At 49.8% G+C, this 25,122-nt stretch overlaps 1 protein-coding gene across 1 annotated transcript in view; it reads right to left on the bottom strand.

Annotated features, from left to right (window-relative positions):
- Positions 1 to 13,112: 13,112 nt before the first annotated feature.
- The window catches only part of PTDSS1 (phosphatidylserine synthase 1), a 71,879-nt gene continuing 59,869 nt past the window's right edge, over positions 13,113 to 25,122 (bottom strand). The window contains exons 11-13 of the mRNA XM_068983549.1: positions 17,183 to 17,251; positions 16,105 to 16,174; positions 13,113 to 14,147 (exon numbers count right to left, since the gene is read on the bottom strand). Of these exons, the coding sequence (XP_068839650.1) occupies positions 14,038 to 14,147; positions 16,105 to 16,174; positions 17,183 to 17,251 (249 nt within the window). The 3' untranslated portion in view covers positions 13,113 to 14,037. The remainder of the gene's footprint in view (positions 14,148 to 16,104; positions 16,175 to 17,182; positions 17,252 to 25,122) is intronic.

Genomic DNA, 25,122 nt, shown 5'->3' on the forward strand with positions numbered 1-25,122 from the left:
AGTGCACAAAAATGGTTTTCACATTTCTCACCAACACTGATTTTGTTTTGCTTTGTTTTTTGGATAGTGGGCACCTTGATGGGTATAAGGGGGACCTTGGTGCCTTGACATATGAACTATAGGGGTACAACCATTGGCTGACCCTGAGCCCCTCCTCCAAATGTCAGATTCCTCTGTCTGCACATGTATGTGTTACAACATGAAACTTACATCATGCGGGCTCTGAGCCATCCAGCCCACCACCTCCTTCTTGAACAGTTTGCAAGTCAGAAGCTGGACTGCAGAAACAACACCTGGGAGCAACTCTCTTTGGACTGGAAAAGAGGTGAAAACGTGTGCTTCTGGGTCATTTCCTCACCATCTTTTAATAAAATCTGTCTCCTGGCTTCAACCAGCAGAAGGGCTTGGCTGGCTGGTTATGGGGATGGTAACCTTGAAGAACAGAGGTTGCCCTCTCCCTGCAGCCAAGCGAGTGATTCTTTTTTGGCTCAGTTAACCCTGGAGGGAAGTCAGGTTCACCTAGATGCCTCTTCACAAAAGGCGGATGGTCCACATGGGGGCGGTTTTCTTGAGGAAACATATATTCAAAAACTACATAAGTGCTTTCTTCAGGGGATAAAACACTCTAACTCAATGGTCTGCCATTGCGTGTTTGGAAAGCTTGTGGGGAGCAGATGCAAGGGGGAAGAACATTTGCGTTCAAAAGCAAAAACAGTTCCCCAAACTAACTGGTCCCAGGAGGCTAAAGTTAGCAGGATGAAAGATAATTATTTCAACCTGGGGGAGAGTCACCAACAGAAGTGCCTTTTCGCTGCAGCTCCTTCTTCATTAAAGCAGTTACCAGGCACGGCAAGATACGGAAGGAGGGACATCTTTCCTAGACACACAGCAGATGCAGTTGCTGGCAGCCCAGACTCCGTGGCTCCGGAAAGAACCCCCACGAACACCGCGATCACCATCTGAAAACCAGAGGTGCTGTGGCTCCATCAGGAAAGAAGCAGCTTACACGGGAGCAGGAACGCCTCTGTGTCAGATCCAGGCAGCTCCTTATGGGGAGAGAACCACAGGACTGGAAAACTGGGGGCCCGCTTCTGCGACCTGGCAAGGCACCCGCTGGCAACACCCTCTATTGGCGAGCCGTTGCCAGCGGGAGGAGCCAGGGCTGCAGAGTGGGCAGGAGAGGGGCCCAGGAGCTCCACTCTTGGCTTTGGGGGGAACCTCTGGATGGATTAGGTTGCCCCTGGTGGTGATGGATGCTGAAGCCCCAACAGAAGCTCATCCATGAGAGAACAGGAGGGGCCTGGCTGGCGAACCGGGCCCCCAAGGAACAAGAGCTGGGTCTGGGGAAAGGCTGGATCTGAGGCTTGAACATTCAATGGACTCCCTGGTGCTGGCCCAGTCTCCTGCTCTGGGGATGGTATGGTGGTGCCAGCTGGTTGCCCACGTGGGGACACTGTGACTATGGGATGGGGACTGACAAGGGGTCCTGGCCCAGTGGACAGCTGCTCTGTGCAGTGGGACACCTGAATCAGACTGTTCCATGACTGATGGAATCGCTCTGTTCTCTGACTCACGGCGTAGAACAAATCCCCGAATGTTCTTAGAGTGCTTAAGTGGGGTGGGAAAAAGCTGCAAGGGAAAAGGCTACGTTTCCTGCTGATAACGGCAGTTTGAGCAGTTAACCGGAAGAATCCAAGATGTGGTTTATTTCCCCCAGCAGGTGAAGCACAGGTCGTACTGGCTCCAGTGGAGGTAGGTTTACTGCAAAGTTGGTGATGCTTCCACTTTTCAGTCCGCTTTCACCTGGCCTCTTCCAAGCCTCCCGCCCCAGGAGGTAACCTAGAGGTGGGGCCATATGGCATTTGCTTTTTTTTTTTTAATTTTTACTTTATTTTACTTTACAATACTGTATTGGTTTTGCCATACATTGACATGAATCCACCACGGGTGTATACAAGCTCCCAATCCTGAATCCCCCTCCCACCTCCCACCCCATATCATCTCTCTGGATCATCCCCATGCACCAGCCCCAAGCATCCTGTATCCTGTATCGAACATAGACTGGCACTTCATTTCTTACATGACAGTATACATGTTTCAGTGGCATTCTCCCAAATCATCCCACCCTCTCCCTCTCCCTCAGAGTCCAAACGTCCGTTCTATACATCTGTGTCTCTTTTGCTGTCTCGCATACAGGGTTATCATTACCATCTTTCTAAATTCCGTATATATGTGTCAGTATATTGGTGTTTTTCTTTCTGGCTTACTTCACTCTGTATAATTGGCTCCAGTTTCATCCATCTCATTAGAACTGATTCAAATGTATTCTTTTTAATGGCTGAGTAATACTCCACTGTGTATATGTACCACAGCTTTCTTACCCATTCATCTGCTGATGGACATCTAGGTTGTTTCCACGTCCTGGCTATTATAAACAGTGCTTGGCATTTGCTTTTTAAAAAATCAAATATTGGAAGTAAGAGCTTTATATATTAGTTTTTTCTAAAAGAGCTCTACAATTCTGAATCCCCAAATGGAGTGCCCCACAAAACTTTCTGAGCTTTAAGTTATATGGATGAACCAGGATCCAAAGGAGAGAATCAGACCATTCTTCTGGAGTTTACAATATCAAAACAAATCCTAAGCAGGAGAGTGGGTGCCTTTGGTACCTATAGTCTGCACCCCTCCCCTGCAAGTTGAGAATCAAAAAGTGATCCCTAGTCATCACCTTCAAAGGAAAGATGTTCTAAGAAACTTGAAAATAAGGTATTTTCTGATTAACACTCCAAAGGGGCTCTACCAATTTCCACTGTTGGTGGAAGTTTAAACAGAAAAAAAACAAAAACAAAAAAGGAAGCAAGGCAGCCCTCCAAAACACCAGGGTGTCGGCACAAAGATAAAAACACTAGCTGAAGAAGTGGAGGCAGGTCTATCATGTCTGGAGGGAAATGAAAATTTAAACAAAGTGTCACTACATATCCCTACATCAGAATGGCCAAAATCCAGAACACAGACACCACCAAATGCTGGCAAGGATACCAACAGGAACTTTCATTCATTTTTGGTAGAAATGCAAAATGGTACAGCCACCTTGGGAGACAGTTTGGTGGCTTCTCATAACATTAAATACATTCTTACCATATGATCTAGCAACTGCCCTGCTGGGATTTACTCACAGGAGCTGAAAATGTATGTCTGTATAAAAAACCACACACAAATGTTTATAGCAGCTTTACTCATCATTACCCAAACTGAAGCAACCAAGATGTCTTCAAGTAGGTGAGTGGATAAGCAAACTGTGGCCCATTCAGATGACAGAATGGTAGTCAGCCCTAAAAAATAAATGAGCTATCAAGCCATGAAGGAATCTTCAGTGCAAGTGAAAGGAGTCAATCTGAGAAGGCCATATACTGAATGATTCCAACTATACGACATTCTGGAAAAGGCAAAAACTATGGGGACAATAAAAAAAGGTCCATTGTTGCCTGAAATCCTGGAGGGAGAAATGAATGGTCAGAGCACAGAGGATTTTTTTGTGTGTGCTTAGCCACTCAGTCGTGTCCAACTCTTGTGACCCCATAGACTGTAGCCTGCCAGGCTCCCTGTCCATGGAATTCTCCAGGCAAAAATACTGGAGTGGGTTGCCATTTTCTTCTCCAGAAAACCACCAGTGCTGAAACAAGCTGACAGAGAATTCTTAGCCCATTCTAACACGTGCCTATGAGGTTCTGGGATACTAGTCCTGTAACTACTTGGGTTTTGGCAAATCAGACAAGCCAAGTTTTTATTTCCCTTCTATTTAATAAAACTTTAAGAAAAAGAAAGAAGGTAATTGATGCCTCAGGCTAGGCTTAATCTGGCAAAAAATAATTCCTAATAAAACCTAGGATTTTCCTAAGCTCGTCCAACCAGGGTTTCTTAAGAGTATGTTAGCATTTGTCAATCCCTTTCAGGAAGCTGATGCCTTTAGCATATAAGAGCCATGTTCTGACCAGAGCCCTGCCTCTTATTCTCTTGCAAGAAAGAGAATAGCAAACTGCATCAGCTATTGTTTTTGACGTCTTCACCACAGCACTAGAGAATAGAATGGGTATGTAAAAAGACAAAAAGAAGGAAAAGGTATGTTCCCAGGCTTATTTTTCGTAGCAACTACACTGGCTTCGGTTGAATAACAAATTGTCCTGGAATTCTTGGTGTTGGAGCAAACACGTCAGCTCCCTGGTTAGGCCTTTGTCACTGCTCAAAGTATCACATACTTTAACCTTGCTGCTCTTTCCATAGGCCTGGGTTTGTCCTGCATCCAGGAAACTTTATATGTTGTCTAAGCTGAGCATCCCAGCAGGCTGCAAGGCAGATTCAGAATGCTGGCCAGTTTCTACCTGGATCCACACCACCAAGGGCAGTGGAAATACTCTGTATGATGCTAAAACGGTGGGAATTACACGCCTGTCTAAACCCACACAGTGTACACCACCGAGAGTGAACGGAAAGGTAAACTGGACTCTGGGTGATCCTGACGTGTCAGTGCAGGTCATCAACTGTAACAAACGTCCCACTCTGGTGGGGGACGCTGATAACGGGGGAGGCTATGCATAAGGAGGGGCAGGGGGTACCTGGGAACTCTATCTTCTGCTCAATTTTTCAGTGAGCCAGAAAGTCCTCTTGAAGAAAAATTAAACAGTGGAGGCAGCAGAACTGCCGACTCAAAGGCAGGCCGAGATGCACCTGGACCAGAAGACTCCGTACAGGATTCCCGTGAAACCAGAAATGGAGCAGTCACACACTGCGGGTCCATCCTGGAAGGGATGGTCTGTGGCCCCTGGCCCACAAAACCCGCTCACTCTCAGGCTCATTCACAGCATTTTCTGAGCACCTGCCGTGGGTCAGGCGTTGGTGATAGACACTGTTGGGAGCCTGGACTGAGCCTGGGAGACTGGAGAGAGCCCCCTACTCTGAGGCGGACACAGCACACGGGGAAGGAGCGTGGCCGTGCACATCGGGGATCAGGGGAGCTGCACAGAGCACAGAGCATCTGAGCTGAGCTTTGCAGGACCATGAAATGATCAGGCAGAGTGCAGAGGCAGACGTTCCCGGTGCGTCACAGACGCTGCACAGCCTGGAAGCACAGTGTGCTTGGTGGGCACTGGGAGTGGCAGGGATCCCACAGTGCTATCAGTGGGGGGGATGGGGCACCCTGGGTGCAGGGGGTAAGAGCTGATGCTGGACACATGGCTGGGTTGCCCCATCCTGATCCCTGAGATGCCAAGGAGTATGGGCTCCACCTCAGACTCCTCGCTCATTGGGTACTGGCCCCACTGCTTCTCTCTGGAAGGCCTCTCCTGTCTCTCATCCCATAAGCTTGGAGGGGTGGATGAACCATGGCAAGCACCAAGCGTGGTGTTCAGCAAATAGTTAGCATTCATTTTTACTATTAATTATTTTGTCATGTGTGTATTTAACTTATATGCAGAGCACATCATGAGAAACGCTGGGCTGGGAGAAGTACAAGCTGGAATCAAGATTACCAGGAGAAATATCTATAACCTCAGATATGCAGATGACACCACCCTAATGGCAGAAAGTGAAGAGGAACGAAAAAGCCTCCTGATGAAAGTGAAAGAGGAGAGTGAAAAAGTTGGCTTAAAGCTCAACATTCAGAAAACGAAGAACACGGCATCTGGTCCCATCACTTCATGGCAAATAGATGGGGAAACAGTGTCAGACTTTTTATTTTTTGGGGCTCCAAAATGACTGCAGATGGTGATTGCAGCCATGAAATTAAAAGACGCTTACTCCTGGGAAGAAAAGCCATGACCAACCTAGATAGTATATTCAAAAGCAGAGACGTTACTTTGCTGACTAAGGTCTGTCTAGTCAAGGCTATGGTTTTTCCTATGGTCATGTATGGATGTGAGAGTTGGACTGTGGAGAAAGCTGAGCGCCGAAGAATTGATGCTTTTGAACTGTGGTGTTGGAGAAGACTCTTAAGGGTCCCTTGGACTGCAAGGAGATCCAACCAGCCCATTCTAAAGGAGATCAGTCCTGTGTATTCTTTGGAAGCACTGATGCTAAAGCTGAAACTCCAGTACTTTGGCCACCTCATGTCAAGAGTTGACTCATTGGAAAAAAAACTCTGATGCTGGGAGGGATTGGGGGCAGGAGGAGAAGGGGACGACAGAGGATGAGATGGCTGGATGGCATCACTGACTCGATGGACATGAGTCTGAGTGAATTCCTGGAGTTGGTGATGGACAGGGAGGCCTGGTGTGCTGCAATTCATGGGGTCGCAAAGAGTCGGACACGACTGAGCGACTGAACTGAACTGATTTTGTCATGTAGGACAAAACCACTATCTGCCAGTCATATTAGCATCTCAACGACAGAGCAGTTGGGTGATGCCAACATGCTAAATATGAAGAAATTTATTTGGAAAAACTGAACGTTCTTTTTCCCTCTCCCAGCCTGAGCAGCTACTCAGTAGAGGATTTTCTCAAACGAGATACAACTGTTTGCAGTGATTTTTCAGACGACATCAGGTGTGTTCATGGTGGTATGGCCGTAATGGCAAAGATGTGTTAACAGTCAAGGACTGGGTTAGGGCAAGTGCGAAAGGTTGAGGCAATGAGTCCAGGGTACGATGCCAACTTTTTGTTTTTTTTCTTTGGCCAACCTTATTACACACCTCTGGGAAAGGTTCACAACCCTGGCCATCTTCACAGCAGCATTCAAGAAGTTGTGTGTACACCACTAGTCTAAACTTAAAAGGCAATTCTGCTGTTCACAGCAATGTTATCTGGAAAACCAGTTGACAGTACAAGTTGATTTACAGGTCAGCATTCACATTTTGGAGCATTCTTTACTCTACAACTCCAACTATCTCATTTCTTTTTATAAGTTTGACTTACAAACCTTAGTCCAAATATAGGCTGGCGGTATCAGGTTCTCCAGAGAAACAGAACCAACAGGATATATATATATATATACATCCCCATATATGAGGAGAGCTATTATAGGAACTGGCTATCACAGCTACGGAGGCCTACAAGACCCACAACCTGCTGTCTGCAAGCTGGAGAACCAGGAAAGCTGGTGCTGTGATTCAGTTCAAGTTCAAAGGCCTCACTATGCATGGGGCAGGGGGGTATAAATTCTAGTCTGAGTTTGAAAGCTGAGAACTAGGAGCAGCAATGTCCAAGGGAAGAAGAGGGATGCCTCACATCAAGCAGACAGAGAGCAAATTCACCCTTTCTCTGTGTTTCTGTTCTATTCAGGCCCTGAACAGATTGCGTGAGGCCCATCCACCCACATCAGGTAGAGCTGCTTTACTCCGTCTACGGATTCAAATGCCAGTCTCTTTCAGAGACACCGTCACCAACAACACATCCCAGAATACCATTTCACCAGCCGTCTGGGCAGCCCTTAGCCCAGTCACAGTGACACACAAAAGTAACCATCAGTTGACACGCACGTATTCTATGACCATCACTGCTGGGCTTATCTTTGATTTCTGTTGAAATTACTTAGAGGTACATACATAGTACCTTCTGGCAGAGACACAATTTTGAGGAATAGAACTGCATCTGAGGTTATCCTGGTGGTCAAAATGTATGCAACCTCCCCCTGGACATTTCTGAGAACTCTGGCCCTCTCCTCCACACCCTATGTGTGGCCTGGCAGGTCCCATGCTAGATTTGGGCTTGGCATTTTGTGTATCAAATACGACCCAAAGAAAATGGAGAGAAGGCATGAAGGCGAGCGTGGGGGTGAAAAGGTGCGTGCAAACCTATATATTTCTGTGGGTAGACACCCCTGTGAGCTCGAGCATCATTTTCTCACGCACCCTCCTCTGCTATTAGCACACTTCCTGACCAAAGAAAACACAATCCCATTGACTTTAATAGATGCTATGGTAGACTAGGACTGTTCTAACAGTAGCTTGGGACCCTGGGTGTTTTCGCAGCTTTCACCCATCATTTTGTACTGGGGACATGGTTGCGTTTAAAGGCAGAAATGCTGAGGACCAGCACAGCCCTCTGAGGCACTGGATTCTGCAGAGGAGGGCAGCAGGAATTTATGCAGTGACCCGCGGCTCTGTCCTGCCTCAGCAGAGCAAGGAGCTGCTTCTGCCCTGCATATGAAATTTAAACCAGGAGCTGACCCACTGCTAGAACGAAAATTCAAACCCAGCCACCAGCTGGTCTTTGGGATGAGTTTGAAGCTGTCTTTGATGACGGCACCAGCAGTGGTGCAAGTGGAAGTGAGAAGTCTGCTTCCAGTGAGTGAGCCGACCTAGACTGGTCAGAGGGACAGAGCGAGGACTTCAACAATCTTACAGGAAAGCCTCCTCCTAGAAAGTCAACACTGGGGGTGGGGTTTGCTAAGTGACACCACCAGGCGATGGTTTGGAGCAGAGCGACCAGACTGTGGTGATGTCACTGTGACCTAGGGTCCTGAACCTCTCAGTGAAGAGCGGCATGTCCACCTTGGACCAGTGAGTCATCACATGGGAAAGTGCTTCTTCTCATTGTGGAAAAAACACCCTATCCCAGTGGGACATTTCACGGTTATCTTTGCTCCCTAGGAAATATGTGATGGTGATGATGGGGAGTGGGTGATGGTGAACCTAGCCCCTTAGAAATGAAAGCCATATGGATGCCGTATTTAAAGAAAAAAAAACACAAAACACAACAAGCCAGGCCATTACATTATTGCTGACCATAGGAATTCAGTATTTATAATTTACATTCTTTCCCATACTTCGCCGTTTTTCAGAAGAGCTGAGGTTTATGGCCTGGCCAGGTTGTAAATCAAATTCCTGAGGGCAGAGGGAGCCGCTACACACAGGAAGAATTGCCTTCCAACGGTTTGCAGAATGCATCAAAACATCAGCGAAAGAACCCACATGGCGAGAGGACCCCGCTTCAAGGAGCACGTGACTCCGGTCATCCCTTCCACCAAGCACGCAACCAGCTGAAACCACACCGAGGGTCAACATCTGTGGTGGCCTGGAGGTTTGACCACCACTACGCAGGGAACCCCGGAGCAGGGGAGGCAAAGGCGTGGGTGCCACCCGGGGCTTCTCCTCATCCTTTTGTTGAGGCCGGCTGGGAGGGAGGCGGGCGGGGGGCATGGGTGCAGGCTCAGGGCTGATAATAGGGCGTAAGACATGCACATGAGACTAAGGAGCCTGGAGCGGGAGCGACTGCGTTAGGCTCTGGGCTGATCTGACACCTCCGAGGGTGCCCTTGGTCAAGTCCTTAGGCCCCACGACTCTGGAAAAGAGGAGTAGCAGCAAACTCAGAGGGTGGCAGAACACACTCACAGGGGCACGGGCAGGGGAGTGGGAGGGCCAGGCGCCTCAGGCGCCCCTTTCTCCTGAGCTGCAAGGGCTGCGCTGGCACGCAGCTCTCTAGAAAGCCAGCTGAGTGCTGTGGTGGCCACTCGGGAGACACACAGGAAGAAGAGGGGTTCCAAGAGCCCCTGTCCAGAGGTCTTTGGAAGGATCCCAGTCCCCTGCATGCCTGTGTCTGGAAGATTTGTGAGCAGTGGCCTTAGGGAACTCTCCGCCCCCCCCCCCCCCGCCCAGCTCCTGGCCTGGATTTCATCCAGACTAAGAGAAGGGAGAGGATTCTAGGCCTTCTGAAACCTGGGGAATCTTCCTATAATATCTCTAATCGCCTTGGGATGGATGTAGTTGGACTGATGAGACTGAGGAGTCAGGCGGGTGGGAACAGCAAGGTTTACGGTCCAGATTTTCCAGGATGGACTATTACACAAACCCTGCCTGCAGTTCAACAACTGTAGTTAAGGCTACTGTAGGTAGACTTCAGACATGAGGATGCAATATTTTAGGTCCTGGTCTCAGGTTCATCTACCCTTCCTCTTTGAAAGGCAAATAAACCTTACTTCCTGTGGTTGTAAAGCTACACATGAGGCCCCTTGACTCAGCATCCGGAAAAGTGTGTCCCACACAGGAACACTGGTATCTGAGGGCCTGGGGAGATCGTGTGCAGGGTGGGGGGCGGGGAGGGCAGGAGGCCAGGCACATCGAAGAAAACCTTTCTGCCATTTGGGGCGTTATCAATGCCCACAATTTGCAGGCAATGTTTTCAGAGCGTTCGGATAACAAAACAAACAAAATTAATACCTGGGGCCCAAGAGGTTCAAGCCTGAGCCCAGAATGGCTAAGGAGGTTGGCTGGTGGGTTGCATCAGCTGGAAAAGCAAAACTCTGAGGCAAATTCTATTTTCTGAATGATGTTCCTGTCCTCTCCGGGTTTATGAGAAGGGGATGGAAGAAAGGAAATGTCAAGGTGGACAGAACCGCAGATGAATTTCTGAAAGGGATTAAAGGCAGTCTTTAGTAAATATAGGAGACAAGGAAGAGTTTTACATTTCAGCATTCCCACACACTGAATAAACACACAAACACCCCCAACGATTTCCTTCTTCTTTGGTAGACATTAATGAGTTCTTTAAATTCACAGATGATAGTAAAATAAAAAAGCTGTATTTACTGCATCAAAGATAATATCAGAGTTCAATTAAAAAATCTGGTAACCTTCACCTGTGATGGTCCTGGTATCAGGTTTGGAATGAACTGATAAAGTGAAATGCTGTAAAAACTTATTGTGGCCAAGCCACGAGAGTCTTCAGCCCTTCAGTTGCAACCATTACTAATGCTGAGACTGGCAAAGAACCCAATAACATACACGCACAATGAAGGCAAGAGATGCCCTTGGATAAAACACTAAAGAACAGAAGTCTCAGCTCTCCTCATAAGTTGACTTCAATCATAAAAGTGGGCACTACATTAAGGACTGCAGTCACCTAGCTGGGGCATCCCTGGTTCTCACAGCAGTAAGAACTCTGTACATGAAGCCCACCTGGCGGACATGCGGTGGGCTGCCGTGGTCACTGAGCATAATTCACACAGCACAGAGCACCAGAGTTAACGCCCCTGTTTAGAGTGCGCAGTTCCTCTGGTTTCTAGTGGTTAAATATTTCTTTTCCACCTTGCATTTAGCTTTCTCCTGTAAGGGCCTGACCAAGTGCACTATTACCAACAAATAAGACAACCCAAGGGTCTGATTCCACGGGGAGATCCCTGACAAAGGGAGGTATCACTTAAAGACGATACGGACTGGCTTCAGGGGGGAACCAGGAGGGCTGAGCCTGATGTCTTTGGTAAAGAACTTTATTTCCCCTAGGTGAGTACTTTTCTCATGAACTTGCTACAGAAGTGATCATAGTGAAAATAAGACTGGCGTTTTGTCTTTTATCATCAAAATGCATAAAACGGGTCAATGAACTGTCTTAGCACTGCTGTGGGAGCGATTTGCCCAAGGCTTTTACAAATGGTGAAAATAGACACAGGAAAAGCAGGGATAGGCCATAGAAAGACCTTTAAGAATGACAAAGAGGAAAACGACAAAACACTTGGGGCTTCCCTGGTGGCTCAGTGGTAAAGAATACGCCTGAGATGCAGGGAACACACATTCAGTCCCCGGGTCGGCAAGATCCCCTGGAGGAGGAAATAGCCACACATTCCAGTATTCTTGCCTGGAGAGTTCCATGGACAGAGAAGCCTGGCGGACTACAGTCCATGGAGTCTCAAAGAGTCGGACATGACTTAAGACACTGAACAAGAACAATGAAACACAAACAAACAAACAAACAAAAAGAACAACGAAACATTTGATGTGATGCTACTTACAGAGAAATATACACACAGCATTCTATGAGGATCACCTCCAAAACAATGGTGTCTTATAACAGGGCATTTTGTAAATGACAAAGGTGAGATCACTTGCAACTGAATCGTTTCTGATATTACATGACAACTCAGATCTCCTTCCATCAAGGTGAAGCCTAATTTCCTAGAAACGGGTGGAAAAAGTAGAGTCAGAGCTTCTAGGAGGAGCGGCAGTTGTGGTTCTGGCCGGCCAAGGGAAGCACTGGTTTTGGAACCACTGTAGTAAGAGCTCTTACTGAAAGGGGAAACAGAAGTTTCATGGCAAAGAAAGGGCGTGGAAAGCATCTGGGAACTTTCCTGGCCATTCTGTACAAGGCCACGGAGGAACAATGTCTCATGTGTGCTCCGCGCTTCCAGGTCACCCACACTGGGCAGGGCCTCCTTGAGAGCAGCCTTGGAGAAGCAACCCCTTCCTTAGCTGGACCAGCTACTGGTCAGATGAACCTGGAGATGCTCAGGGACGTGGTCCAGCACGAGGAAGTGGAACTGAACACTATGTCCAGGATACACATTCTGTACCTTCAAGCTCTCAGAGAAGCCAAACAAAACACACTCACCTAACTTCCGAAGTAAGACAAGCGTTACACGGTGCCTGTTTAAGACAGCGATGGAAGCGCAAACGGGTCTACAGAGCGGGTGCCTCTTGGCTTCTGTTTGGGACTTTAATCGGAAGGATGTGGCTGCTGTTCTAAGAGCATGTGCATGCTCAGAGTTGTGGCCGGCATGGCGACCCCCACAGCCCCCTGCACCAGCCCAGTGGCTGGCGACACTTCTCTGGAGCAAGTCTGTGTGGGCTCTCAACCGAGTGGCTGCCAGAGGCCCAGGGCACAGGAAGTGACCTGAGCTTTGAATGATTCATTTAACCCTTCCACCCCAGAATTCTTTGCAGAAAAAGAAAAACATGACGGCTACGGTTAAAAATTTCCTTAAAGGAGGAAAAGGCATTGAAACCTTTGCGCTCTGTGAAAGGAGGGAACAAAGCTATTCAGCGAGTTTATAAGAAAATCAACTGGGTACTGGTCACTTATTAGAAAAATCAATCCAACATGGCTGATGTAACCATTCCCCTAGCGCACACACGCAAAAGACAACAATGACTATCTTGTTCATTTCCTATTGATCGCCTGGGAAGTTTAGGAAAAGGAACATGTGTCTGTAAGCCCTCTAAAATACATATATATTTTTTCTCTTTTCTTCTCACTACATAAAACACAAACATATTCACAGAATCCTAAAGCCACTTGAAAAACAGTGATTGCTTACAAACAGTGAAAAGTATCAATAAGATGCAAAGAAATGAGCACTTAACAGAGGCCAAATTTGATGGGTTTTAACGCGAACCATTTTATTTAAAACAGGGATCCATCAGAGGTGGTGAACTATCAGGGTCAGTGGTCTAGAGCATGGCACGGATGAAAGGGAATACTCACCAGCACTTCACATGGGACTAAAAGACAATGTCAGCAACACACCATGAAAGAAAACAAAGAAAATGGAAAAGGCACCTGGCTGGGGGAGGGGTCGCGCGAGCACTGCCTCCGGGCAGGTTCCCGCCAGTGCGCTGTGGCTAAGTCTGGACCAGTGACGCTGGAGAGGGAACGGGAACCGTGGGGAGCTAACCTTTCCGCAGGTTTGTTTCCACCTGCCACATGTGGTTTCAGGTCCTAAAAGGCGGAGGAGGTTGCTAAATGTAACACCAAAGCTCCCCACTTTTTTTCCTCTAGGAGAGAAGGGGAGCCCTCCTCCAATTCAACTTCAGCAGCGGCTTCTGAAGGCTTATATAAGCATCCCGACTTAAAAAACAAGCAGTAAGGAAATAAAACACAGACAAGTAGGGTGGGCTTAAAACCAGTCAGTCAAGTGGAAGGGCAAGAAAACGGTGGTGACCTGTTCATGAACTGTCCCGGTGGGATGCCCTGTCTCAGTGAAGATGTTTAAACCACACCCACAACACAGGAAGCATAAAGCTGCTCCGGCAATTGAGTAGAGAGCTACCGTCTCCTCCTCCGAGCACCGTCCTGCTACCAGTGGCCAAGTGCTGAAGTTACCAGGGACCCCCAAAGGCCCGACCCCCTCCCGCAATCGTCTGCCCCGCGGGGCCGGGTCTGTGGGAAACAAGACCCACGCTCTCAAATAACGACCCCCCCCCTCCAGCCCCCGTTCCTTCCCGATGACGCTGTGCCTTTCGACCTCCCTCCTCCCGGCAAGTCCAGCCGATTCCGTCCCCTCCCAGTTCTAGGCACTCCCTGGACACATCTTGGATTATTATGAACCAGGGTCTTTTCATTTCTTTCCCACTCCGTTGGTGACTTTTGACTTGGAATGTCGATTCCTTCTCCTGGAAGAATGGCTCTCGCTGTTGCCTGGATGCTTGGGGGGGCCGTCTTCAGAACCTGGTCAAGAGGAATCGGGACACGTCAGCCCTCAGCATCGTTGCGGGATGCGGGCCCAGGCTCTGTCCCTCTGCCCCAGCTCTCCCTGCCCGGGCCGCCCGCTGCTCCTCCACTGATCCTCGGGCGCCATCTAGTGGCCTTGCCAATAAACCAACGCATAGACGCCCCAGTGGACACGAGTTTGAATCAACAGGGAGGCCTGGCGTGCTGCAGTCCATGCGGTCGCACAGAGTTGGACACGACTGAGCCACTGAACTGACTGACTTGACTGATGGAAGCCCCAGGCCTCGGATAACCAGCACAGCTAGGGCCTGGGTGTCCTGAGGATGTTTTACATCCCCTCAGGGTGGATTGTGGTCCATGGTGATGGGGGCCAGAAGTGAGAGCACAGATCACGTCAGAGCACAGAGGAGAGCCCATGACAACTTACACCACGTGGGTGTCGAGTCTACCTTCGCAACCAAAGGGCGCACCAGTGAAGTTTCCCCCACCTTGGTCAGCTGCAAACCGTAGTTTCTAAATCCCTAAACTGGAATGAATTCTTGACTTGACAGGTGTGAAAGCTATCACATGACTTCTGGGGTCTGACCTGGAGGCCTCCCACCACTCAGGACGGGCAGCCGGGAGTCACCCGGGAAGACGCCGCAGGCCCTCGAGAGGCTCAGGGTCTACAGGGCCGGCATCCTTTGTCACGCTCCGTTGTGTGGGAGCTCAGAGAAAGGCGTCTACATGGGCTGAGTGCTGAGCAATCAGCAGGTTCCCAGCCAGCTGGACGGTGGGGCCAGGGCAGTGGAGGTGGAGTGGGGGTGGGCATTCCGGGCAGGGGGTGTGTAAGGTCTGGAAGGTCATCGGAACTTCCTGGCAGGAGGCTGGCTCTGCCCCAGAGTTGGGCACATGGACCACCTCTGGCCTAGCAGTGGAGCCAAGATTCTCTGCTCCAGGGCTCAGGTTTTGTTTGTTTTCTAAACCATCGGCCTACCTTTCATTTAAATATATCTCTACCACTGCTTATATCTTGTAGTCTTGTCACTGCAGAACCTGGAAGTGCCATGGACTCATCTCTGGGCTGGGGAGGGGGGGTTGGTTCTGAATAAGGGAGCCCCGGGCGGAGAAACCCTGTGCCCACCTCTATCCGCATTCCACAGTAGTTGGCGGATTCAGGAGAAACCGCCTCCAGCAGGGTGACCAGCACTCTGTGGCGTTTTCCCAGGGAGAGCTGTGCTGAGCCTCACCCCGGAGAACGCAGGAGAGTGACTCAGCAGAGCTGTCCCTCCCTCACCGCCGCTTTGCTGAGTCAGTCTTAGGGCTGACATTCAAGGTCTCTGGTGTTCGCTTCTCTCCTTTTAGTCAAGTCCCATGATCAGTTCATAACTGATGAGCAAGTACTGTCTAGTGGAGCCTCCTTGGGATCATTTTTCTACAAGCCAAATTCTTTAAAAATAACCAGGTGGCCCCGGATCTTTCCAGAATGCTCTTTGGGGAAAGGCCAGGGGGAGATCCCTGACTACACTGCTGAAATCCCTCTGATGATGGTCCGTCTCTTGAATCAACGCGATCAAGCAGATCCGCCTCTTTTTTGAAAGGCTTCTCTCCTGGCACACAACTCTTCCTAACCCCTCTCACTCACAATGAAAGCCAAGAGAAGGAACATCTCCATCAGGATGGCTGAGACAGTGAGGTCTCGCTCTGTCCTTCTATCTCAGAAGAGGCAGAACCACATGGCGCCTCTTCTTATGAAGCCAAGTTTCTTGGGCAGAACCTATGAGCACTTTGCTTCTTTTTTTTTTTTTTGCTTGTTTTTTAATAAGTGACAGGAGACATGCAAGTGAGTAGGTTGGAGACCATTTAGGGCTCCAGATATTTATCAGTATTCAGAGGGTAAATTCTGATTAGAAATCCCTTCACTGGGCTTTTGGGAGCTTTGAGCAATAAGCAGGAGAAGGAGGGCGAGAAATACCTTTTGAACCTTTCCCGTGAGGCCAGGAGACGTCCGGAGTGTAGGTGCCATCTTCACACTCTGAGTAGGTCTAGGGAGAGAGGCAGGCTTAGCGGTGGGAGGGATTGCTCCCAGGGGGAGAGCAAACAAGGAAGGGTGCTCCACCCCGGCCTCTCTGGGGCTAGGGACCCCCACCAGCACGGGCGGGACCGCCTGGTGCTCAGGCTCTCAGCCCTAAGAGCAAGGCTACTCCCAAGTGATGCAGAACAGATCTTCCAGAAAGTGCCTTTAGCTCCTTAGGCTAAAAGGATAAATAGAGGATGAAAGCTGCTATTTTCACTTAAAAAAAAAAAAATCCCAGTTGACGAGACTGCTATAGCGTTTTAAACCCACTCATATCAATCCTCTACCTTAATCCTCCTCTACTAGAAAAGGAGGGATTCCCAGGTGGCTCAGTGGTAAAGAATCCGCCTGCTAACGCGGGAAGCACTGGAGACTCGGGTTCAATCCCTGGCTCAGGAAGATCCCGTGGAGGACTAAAATGGCAACCCCCTCCATCTGTCTTGCCTGGAAAATCCCCCAGACAGAGGAGCCTGGCGGGCTACAGTCCATGGGGTCTCAGAGAGTAGGACACGACCGAATGGCTGAGCATGCCCGCACCCATGCACGCAAACGAAGTAAGCAGGGCGAGAGTTTCAGCAAGGGAGCCCCAGGCTGGGACACAGGAGGAGGCCTGCACAGGGTGAAAGACCCAGCTTTGCAAAAACTAGTCCAGGGCTTGCCCCGCAATTAAAAACAAACAAAAAGAATTAACAAATAATTTTAAAAGTTTTAACCCTCTTAAGAAATAAGGATAAAAGTACAGGAGCTATTGAACAGGGCAGTCCCAAGCAAGAATGGAAATTACAGGAAGTGAATTCTGAACTGGCTGTGTTTGGGAGGCGGGGGAGCGGGGCGGCGGGCTGATGCCCTGCCCACGCTCTGCCGGCCACGCCCCACCTGCCGGCCACGCCCCATCCTCGGTGACCGTGCTCCCGGCTACAGTGCCAAGCAGGGCGTGATCAGACACACAAAGCCATCTCTACCTTCCCTCCTATACCTTTTCTCGGTGACCATAGTGCTCTGCATACCAAACCATGCCGTACAGGCACAGGAAGGTGGTGAAAGCCTGGAAGAGAAAAACAAGCACAAAACAGTTTTAGAGGGTGCAACCCAAAATTCCGTTTTCCTGAACTTAAGGATTCCAATGGGAATTCACACATGGCGTCTTGAGGAGTTTCTGCCTCCTGCCCCAGGACGCCAGTTACAGCACGGCTGGGTGCGGCAGCGAAGACCCCGGGAGGCAGCGGGGAAGACCGCTAGGGCTTTCTGAGAGAGGAGCTGGGACACCTCAGTTACCAGTGTCTCCGTAGTTGGCTGGGCTTCCCTGATAACTCAGCTGGTAAAGTGAAGAATCAGCCTGCAGTGTGGGAGGCCTGGGTTCGATCCCTGGGTTGGGAAGATCCCCTGGAGAAGGGAAAGGCTACCCACTCCAGTATTCTGGCCTGGAGAATTCCATGAACTGTATAGTGCATGGGATCGCAAAGAGTCAGACACGACTGAGTGACTTTCACGTCACTTCACTTTCCGTGGTTATCACTGTGACTCTGCCGTCAGAATGAAGATCTCTTCCAGGTGTGGGATCAGGTAGGTGCATTTTCTGAGCAGCTCTGTGGCTTCTGGCTAAGAGCACATATGGGCCTCTATCTTGTACCTCTTTTGGGGGTCTGATTCTCACAGTCCATCCTCTGCACTTTGTCCCCCATCACTGGAGTCAGTTAGGAGGACTCAGCCGGTCACCTTCTGAGGGAAACAGGATTTTTTTGGTTAATATTTATTTTTTGGTTCCGCTGGGCCTTCCTTACTGCATGCAGACTTTTTCTAGTTGTGCCAAGTGGGGGCCCCTCTCCGTTGCGGTGTGCAGGCTTCTCATTATGCTGGCTTCTCTTGCTGTAGAGCATGAGCTCTAGGGCACGTGGGCTCGGAGTTGGGGTGCAGGAGCTGACTGCCCCACTGCAGGTGGGATCTTCCCCCAACCAGGATCGAACCAGCGTCCCCTGCATTGCCAGGTGGATTCGTAACCACTGGACCACCAGGGAAGCCCAGGAAGAGGGTTTCTGAATGAAAAAGCAGTTTTCCTTCCGTGTAGGGTCACAGTGGTGCTGGGGGACCCTGAGGACACAGGCCCACGTGGAGGTGGCAGGGCCCAGCAGGACACCACTGCCCTAGGCGTGGCACTGCTGTTTAGTCTCAGCGGCCCCACTGCAACCCCATTTCTGGCTGCTTCTGTTTTTCTGTTAGGTAGATAGGAAAATAAAAAGAAGGTCAAGTTGTCTTGTGAGACTGTGTGAAAAGACACAGGCATAGTCCATGGTTACCCAGAGGCTGGCATCACCTCCACTCCCCCTGGTGTGCCCCACCAGCCCCCCTATACCCTAAATTATGCTCTAATTTAAGGGAAAAAATAGCACCTAAAAATCTAGAGTTTAAAAATGTGTCAAAAAACTGAAAGTTGGGGGAAGTTCCTGGCTGCCTGGACTATACCATGTGACAGGACAGGAAAGGACCCCCAGCCGGGACTCAGCTTCCCCTTGTGACCATGAAGGAGTCGCCAAAACCAAGCAAACAAGTGCCCGTTCTGCTGTTATGTGGTGGTGCTCAGCTGCGCAGTCGTGTCCAACTCTTTGTGACCCCACAGACTGCAGCATGCCCAGGTGGGATCATGTCCATTGAGTCAGTGATGCCATCCAACCATCTCATCCTCTGTCATCCCCTTCTCCTCCTGCCTTCAATCATTTCCAGCATCAGGGTCTTTTCCAACAAGTCAGCTCTTTGCATCAGGTCACCAAAGTATTGGAGTTTCAGCTTCAGCATCAGTCCTTCCAATGAACATTCAGGACTGATTTCCTTTAGGATGGACTGGTTGGATCTCCTGCTGTCCAGGGGACTCTCAAGAGTCTTCTCCAACACCACAGTTTGAAGGCATCAATTCCTCAGCGCTTCTGCTGTTCTGTTTCTTCAGAATTCCTTACTTTGGGAACCCACTGACAGAACATCCTCCTCAAGGTCTAACCTCCATCTCTTCCACTGCGTTTCCTGCTGGGGACCTGTCCCCTTGACTCAGTCATGGGAATAGTTGTGAAATTATGCTGTAATCTTCACTTCTTGAATAATTTCAGTTCTTTCTAAGAGTCATAACCTTAAATCTAGAAGTGTTAATCCTCATCTCACAGCAGAGGAATAAAGCTCAGAGAGGCGAATGACCTTCTTAAAGACGCACAGCTAGAGGGTGGCAAGACTGAAACCAGAACACAGGTTTCTTTACATACCTGGATCAAACTTTAGGGGTGTCTATCAAAATAAACGCAAATTTTAGGTCTACATGTCTTTAGAGCGCTATCCATTATTTATCTGTCCATTCACCCGTTCCTGGGGGAAGTAAGGCATCATGGGAGGAGCCAGTGTGCCCAGCCCGCAGTCCGGAGGGTGGAGCCCAGACTGCAGGGGACGAGGGGCTGCGCCTTCTCGTCACGGGCGGCCTGTAGCATAGGCCGGGTCCAGTTCCTCCGGGTCAGTGACATTCACAGAGTGTCTGCTGGGTGCACGGAGTCACTTTACGGGTCAAAAAAGAAAGGAGGCTGAGTGCTCCCCTGGTCCTTCCATGCCAGTGAAGTGGGAATAGTGGAATGGCGGAGAGATAACATGAAATATAAGAAGACCCACTAGTTCCTTTTTAAAAAATTAAATCCTTACTGAAACTGGTGTATATTAGGGTGTTTTTTTAATTTAAGAAAGCTCGTATCTCCCCATCAAAAAATTAAGCCACGAATGAATATACGAAAATCATAAAATGAAAAAACGACTTCTAATCTTTAACACAGTCCAGTACTTGTTCAGATTTCTAATATACAGCATCATTAAATGTACCGTTTTCACGGCATGGCAAGAGCGGAAAAGACTACGGGATCTGTAGCACGTAAAACTAAGTATGTCAGCTCCTTGAGGGAGAGAGCAGGACAGCCTAGGTTGCACAAGGAGGGGAGGGAGGTGGGGGTCCACCTCCAGGGACCAGTCGGTGACTGTGCTGCGAGGGTCGTCATTGCGCATCTCGCCCACCAGAGGGCAGGCGTGCGGGGCTCGTCTTCCCCAAGCTTTCTCTCCTGCCCTGGAGGGCAGACTGGCAGCTTGGGGCTGCTCCAGGAGCAGACAGCTGGGCAGACCTTGCTTTGCAGGAGGGCAGCAAACACTGGCGGGTGCTGCGTGGCAGATGCTTATCATCACGAGCCATGCAGAGGACCTGCTGTGGTGGCCACATTTACCACTTCACCTGGGTACAAGAGGCCCTTGTCACACGTGTCCCAGGAGACAAAAGCTTGTAATTTATGGGTTTGCAATCACACCTCTGGAAATCTAGACAAGTACCCACTTAAAATGTCAAAGCCTGGCATTTAAATAGCAATTGTGCAGATTTTGTTTAAAGAAAGAGAAGAAAAAAAAAAAAGAAAAAACGTGAGGGCTAAGAGCCAAGGCAGCACACAGACCCAGGTGTGGCTTCCATATTATGGTTACCAGCATTCAAATCCACCCAGACTCATTAGACAACTGGTGCTGTGGCAGCTTATCAACCAGCATACGGGGCCTTTATTTCTACATTAATCACAAATTCTGCGTATACTCTCTTCCCAATCAAGGCAAATAATTGGGGGCTTTGTTTCTCTTAGCGTGGAGACATGGTGTAAACTGTGTTCTCTTACTGAAAAATGTTTGCCCCCTAAGACTGAGACCAATCTTGATCTTTAATAAAAAACCATTATAAAATGTGCCGGGGACACACATTTTTTAATATTTATTAAACCCACACTTTATTTCCACTCTTTTTCTGTAACTGATGAATGTGCAAGGCTGTGGGGACCCCTCATCATCCCAGCCAGAGGTTTCTCTTCAGGCCAGCTCCCCTTCCAGGGCACTCGTCACTGACAACACTAACTGGGGGATTCTACTTATCTGCAAAGTCCTCTTTCCTGTGGCGGTTTCTCGTCCCCGGCCCAGCCTCTAAAATGTGGCCTCTCCTCCCCTCACTATGGCCCCCGACTCTTACCAAGCTGATGTCTCCTACCATTTACCCCAAGCATGGACGCCTCCTGACTCCTGCGTCTCCATCGCTGAGTCTTTCCAGAGCTCCTGGACAGACCAGAACTTCCAATGACACAAGACACCTTCACCTGTAAAGTCTAATGGCCCCTCACACCTTAACACACCTCCTTTCAACGAGCTTCTCCGATACGCCTCAACCTGTCACTAGTACCGGAAGCCACGAGTGGCCCAAACAGGAAAGCCGGAGCCGCCCTCGCCAGCTGTGCCGAGGGGACGCCTGCTCGGCCGGGTTCCTGCCGCCCTTTCTCTGCACCCTCAACGCCACTGCCTGGGACAGGTCCTCCCTGGGCTCCCAGCGACACCCTGAGGCTCAGCCCTCCTCCGTCCCCTCCCTCCCACGCTCTCCCGACCTCCGGCTGCTCCGTGAGGCAGTCTTTCCACCGAAAAATCCCTGAATTTCCACCGACACACAGAGCCGGTCCCAGGCAGACACGTCCCACCCCCTCGTCCTCTGCCTTGCTCTCGCCCTCGCTCCCCAAACAGGCCGCCATCTTCCCGTGCCTCGCGCGCGGGGGCGCTTCGTCTTCACACCTGCCGTCTCGTCATACGTGTCTGGGTCTCCTGGTCTCTGTCTCTGGACCTCACGCCCCTCGTCTCCCCGCATTTGATGAGTGTTTCCCGTGCCTCAGGCGCTGTGCTAGCGTCTGTGGGACCGAAGGACGATGGAGACTTATTCTCTGTGAGCAGCAGGAAGTGCCAGGTTGAGGAGACCGACATAAACACCACAGAAAATGTCACGCTGGGGCCAGAGCTTGAGGAGGCACGTACAGAATGGGACGGTTCCCCTCAGGAGGGAGTCCTCTCGTCTGCCTTGCAGGCTGGAGTGCACTGCACGCGGGGCGCAGACGGAAGGTTGGTCTTGGCATTAAGGTTCGCCAGGTGGAGGAAAGAGCAGGGCAAAGCACTCAGCGTGGGCAAAGGAAACCTCTCGGGTGCAGGCAGGACCGGTCTGGAAGGACGATGCGCTGAGGTGTTCGGTAACCGGGAACAGTCTGGTGGAGTCTGAGGACGGGGGACTGCAAGGGCTGGGTGTGAGAACCATCCAGGCAGTGACGGCCCGAACACGCGGGCACGACTTCGCATTTTCGCTGCTGGGTGGGCGCTGGGGACCCGTCTTCCTTCCCACCCTTTCTGCCCCCCAGAGGGAGCTTCCCAGGGTAACCCTGCGCTTTCCCTCACCCCTTCCCCAGGGGGCGGTGTGTCTTAACTGACTGGGGAACAGGGATGAGCAAGCCGGCCATTTCCTTTCTCAGTCTGGGGAGGCCGGCTTTTCTGAGGCTGGAGAGGAGTGTGTCTGCTCCTGGGGCTCGCGATTGGAAGGCCCTCGTTGGCATCGGACGCGGAGACTGAGAACGTGGGCTCTCAGTCATAAAGCGGCTGCTTCTGACGCCACAGCCCTCGTTCTTCCTGCCTGTCTCCTAACTGCTCTGAACCTGGGGGGGGGGGGGGCGGCGGGCGGGAAATACTGTTCTCTTGGGGCCTCTCAAGCCCCAGCAATCGGGACGGATTCTAAGCGGGGAGGAAGGGATTCTGACCTGAATTCTGGAAGACCGCTTTGGCAGCAGAGTGGAGAAAGGATCTGAAGGGCAGGATGGAAAAGATGGGAGAGGACGGGGTGGAGCTGGGTCACATGGCAGGGAACCTGACAGCTGACTCAAGAGGTGACGTCGGGAGGCGGCGCCGCCTCGCCTCGGGGCTTCGGCTGGGCGCCCCTGGAATGGGAGGACCCATGCACTGTGATCCCGGGTGACCCCCAGCGCACCTGATCGGCTGAGCTGCACCCCAGCTTGTCGGCTGCTCTCTCCAGAGCTCCTCCAGCTCTGTGCACACACACCAAGATGATATCTGAGCATCAGTAGTCGGCAGAGGTAACTCCCACATGCCCTTGGAGGGCCTCCGAGGGGGACCCTCATGGAGTGGGGAGTGGGATATCTCTAGCCAGACTTTCTGGGTTTGAGCCCTGGCTCGGCCAGGACGACCTTAGGTAAGTTAAGGAGACCTCTCTGTGCCTTTATCTGGGAAAGAGGATAACAAAGTACTTCCCCTCAAAGTGTAAAGCTCAAATACACAATGTGTGAAAAGTGCTTCCAGCAGTGCCTGGCGCATGGTAAGCATGAATAAATCTCATCTTTGCAGTCACCTACCTGTGCGGCTCCACATCGGGGCAGCTCTGATGAGCACTTGGCCATGTGACGGACTTACAAGGGACCACGCTAAGGGATGGAGAGACTGAGAAACGGATCGTGTCCTCAATACAGTTACCATTGCATAGACACCAAGGTGCATCAAAATTCACCAACCTAAGGAGGGGGATGCTAAGTGTCTAATCAGTAAAACACAGTGAAAGTCTCTAAAAGTTAGAGACTGTTGGGGCCCGGAGACAGCTCATTGGACATAGCCGGCCGTGGGGAGACTCTTCTGGCGCCTGATGCCCCTGGAGGAGGCCTGCAATAGGCTGTGATAAAAAGCACCTTCTGTCCACATCTCAGGAGTCCCGCTGGCCTTAACTTGCCTGTGGTCCCGTTGGCGCCAGGTGAGGGTTGTGCCCACCCCTGCCCACCATGAGTACCCGCTACAATTCACAAAGCCAGGGTGCCCGTGCCAGAGAGAAACGTGAGGAGCAAAGGGTAACATTTCCTGGCCCGTCTGACCAGGAACCAATCCTTACATCTTGTCTCACTGTGACAGAAAAAATACACCTGAGCATGAATTCTGGAGTTTGAGGACGAAAGAGATCCTTCTCCCCTTTCACTGTTCAATGCACAGGCTCAAGGTACATTGGCACAGTTAGGATTTCTAACAAGTAATCCTAAAAATAGATACCATGAAAGACAATAAAAACACTTTAAAAATACAAAGTTCAGTCCTGCCAAAAGGAAAAAACAAACGAACAAAAAAAGACTTGAATCTGAGTAAGCCTCTAGATCCAGCTACCAATTTATAGAAAATACAGAAGACAAAGAAATCTGATAAATGACAGTAAGGATGGCATCAGTAAAACCAGACAAGGGGACAACCTACAGGACAAAAGATTTTGTTTCTTCAACAAATAAACTGCAAAGCAGAGAGTGCTAGAGATGGAGAGAAACATGTAGATTAAAAGAGGCATGCAAACCAATTGCAATGAGTAGATGCTGATTCAAATAATCTGTTAGAAAATACAAACTTGAAGGAAACATGAGAAATGTGAACACTGATCAGCTGCTTAACAGTATGAAGGCATGAATTCTTTTTCCAGTGTGATAATGTCATAGAAAGAAAAGCCTTCCTGTCTTTTTAGAGAGACCTCCTGAAATAGGAAAAGTGGGCCTGCTTCTAGTAAGCTGGGGTAGGGATGGTGCGTGTGGAACAGAAGGACACGAGATCAGCCATTGGTGGGTAACTGCTAAATCTGGGTGATGCGTACGTGAAGGGGGAGCGACCTGATCTACTTGACATGTTTGAAATTTATGTGATAATAATAAAAATTCTTAAAAGCCCGAGTTAATTTTCTAGACTAAGTAAAAGCAAAGAATCTTAAATGTAAAATAAGACTTTTCTCCAGAGTAACAAAACAAATTAAGAAAGGCAATCACAGAATTTTAAATTTTAAAAATTTTTAGGTAAGATCCTGTTTCATTTGAGAGATGAGGGAAAAGTCCCGGGACGATGAAGCCGGAGGCCCCCAGGACTCTTCCCTTCAGAGAGGAAAACACACCCAACACAAGCATGGCCTATATAACACTGGCCTGGGGAAAAGAAATTGCGTGGCCTGATTACCTCCAAACCCCCTCCCCTTACATGGCCTGTAAACCACAGTCTGTCATTTTGTATATAAACACTTGGTAATATACACATTACAGGGTA

This window comes from Capricornis sumatraensis, chromosome 11, assembly GCF_032405125.1.
Source record: "Capricornis sumatraensis isolate serow.1 chromosome 11, serow.2, whole genome shotgun sequence".
Taxonomy (NCBI): Eukaryota; Metazoa; Chordata; class Mammalia; order Artiodactyla; family Bovidae; genus Capricornis; species Capricornis sumatraensis.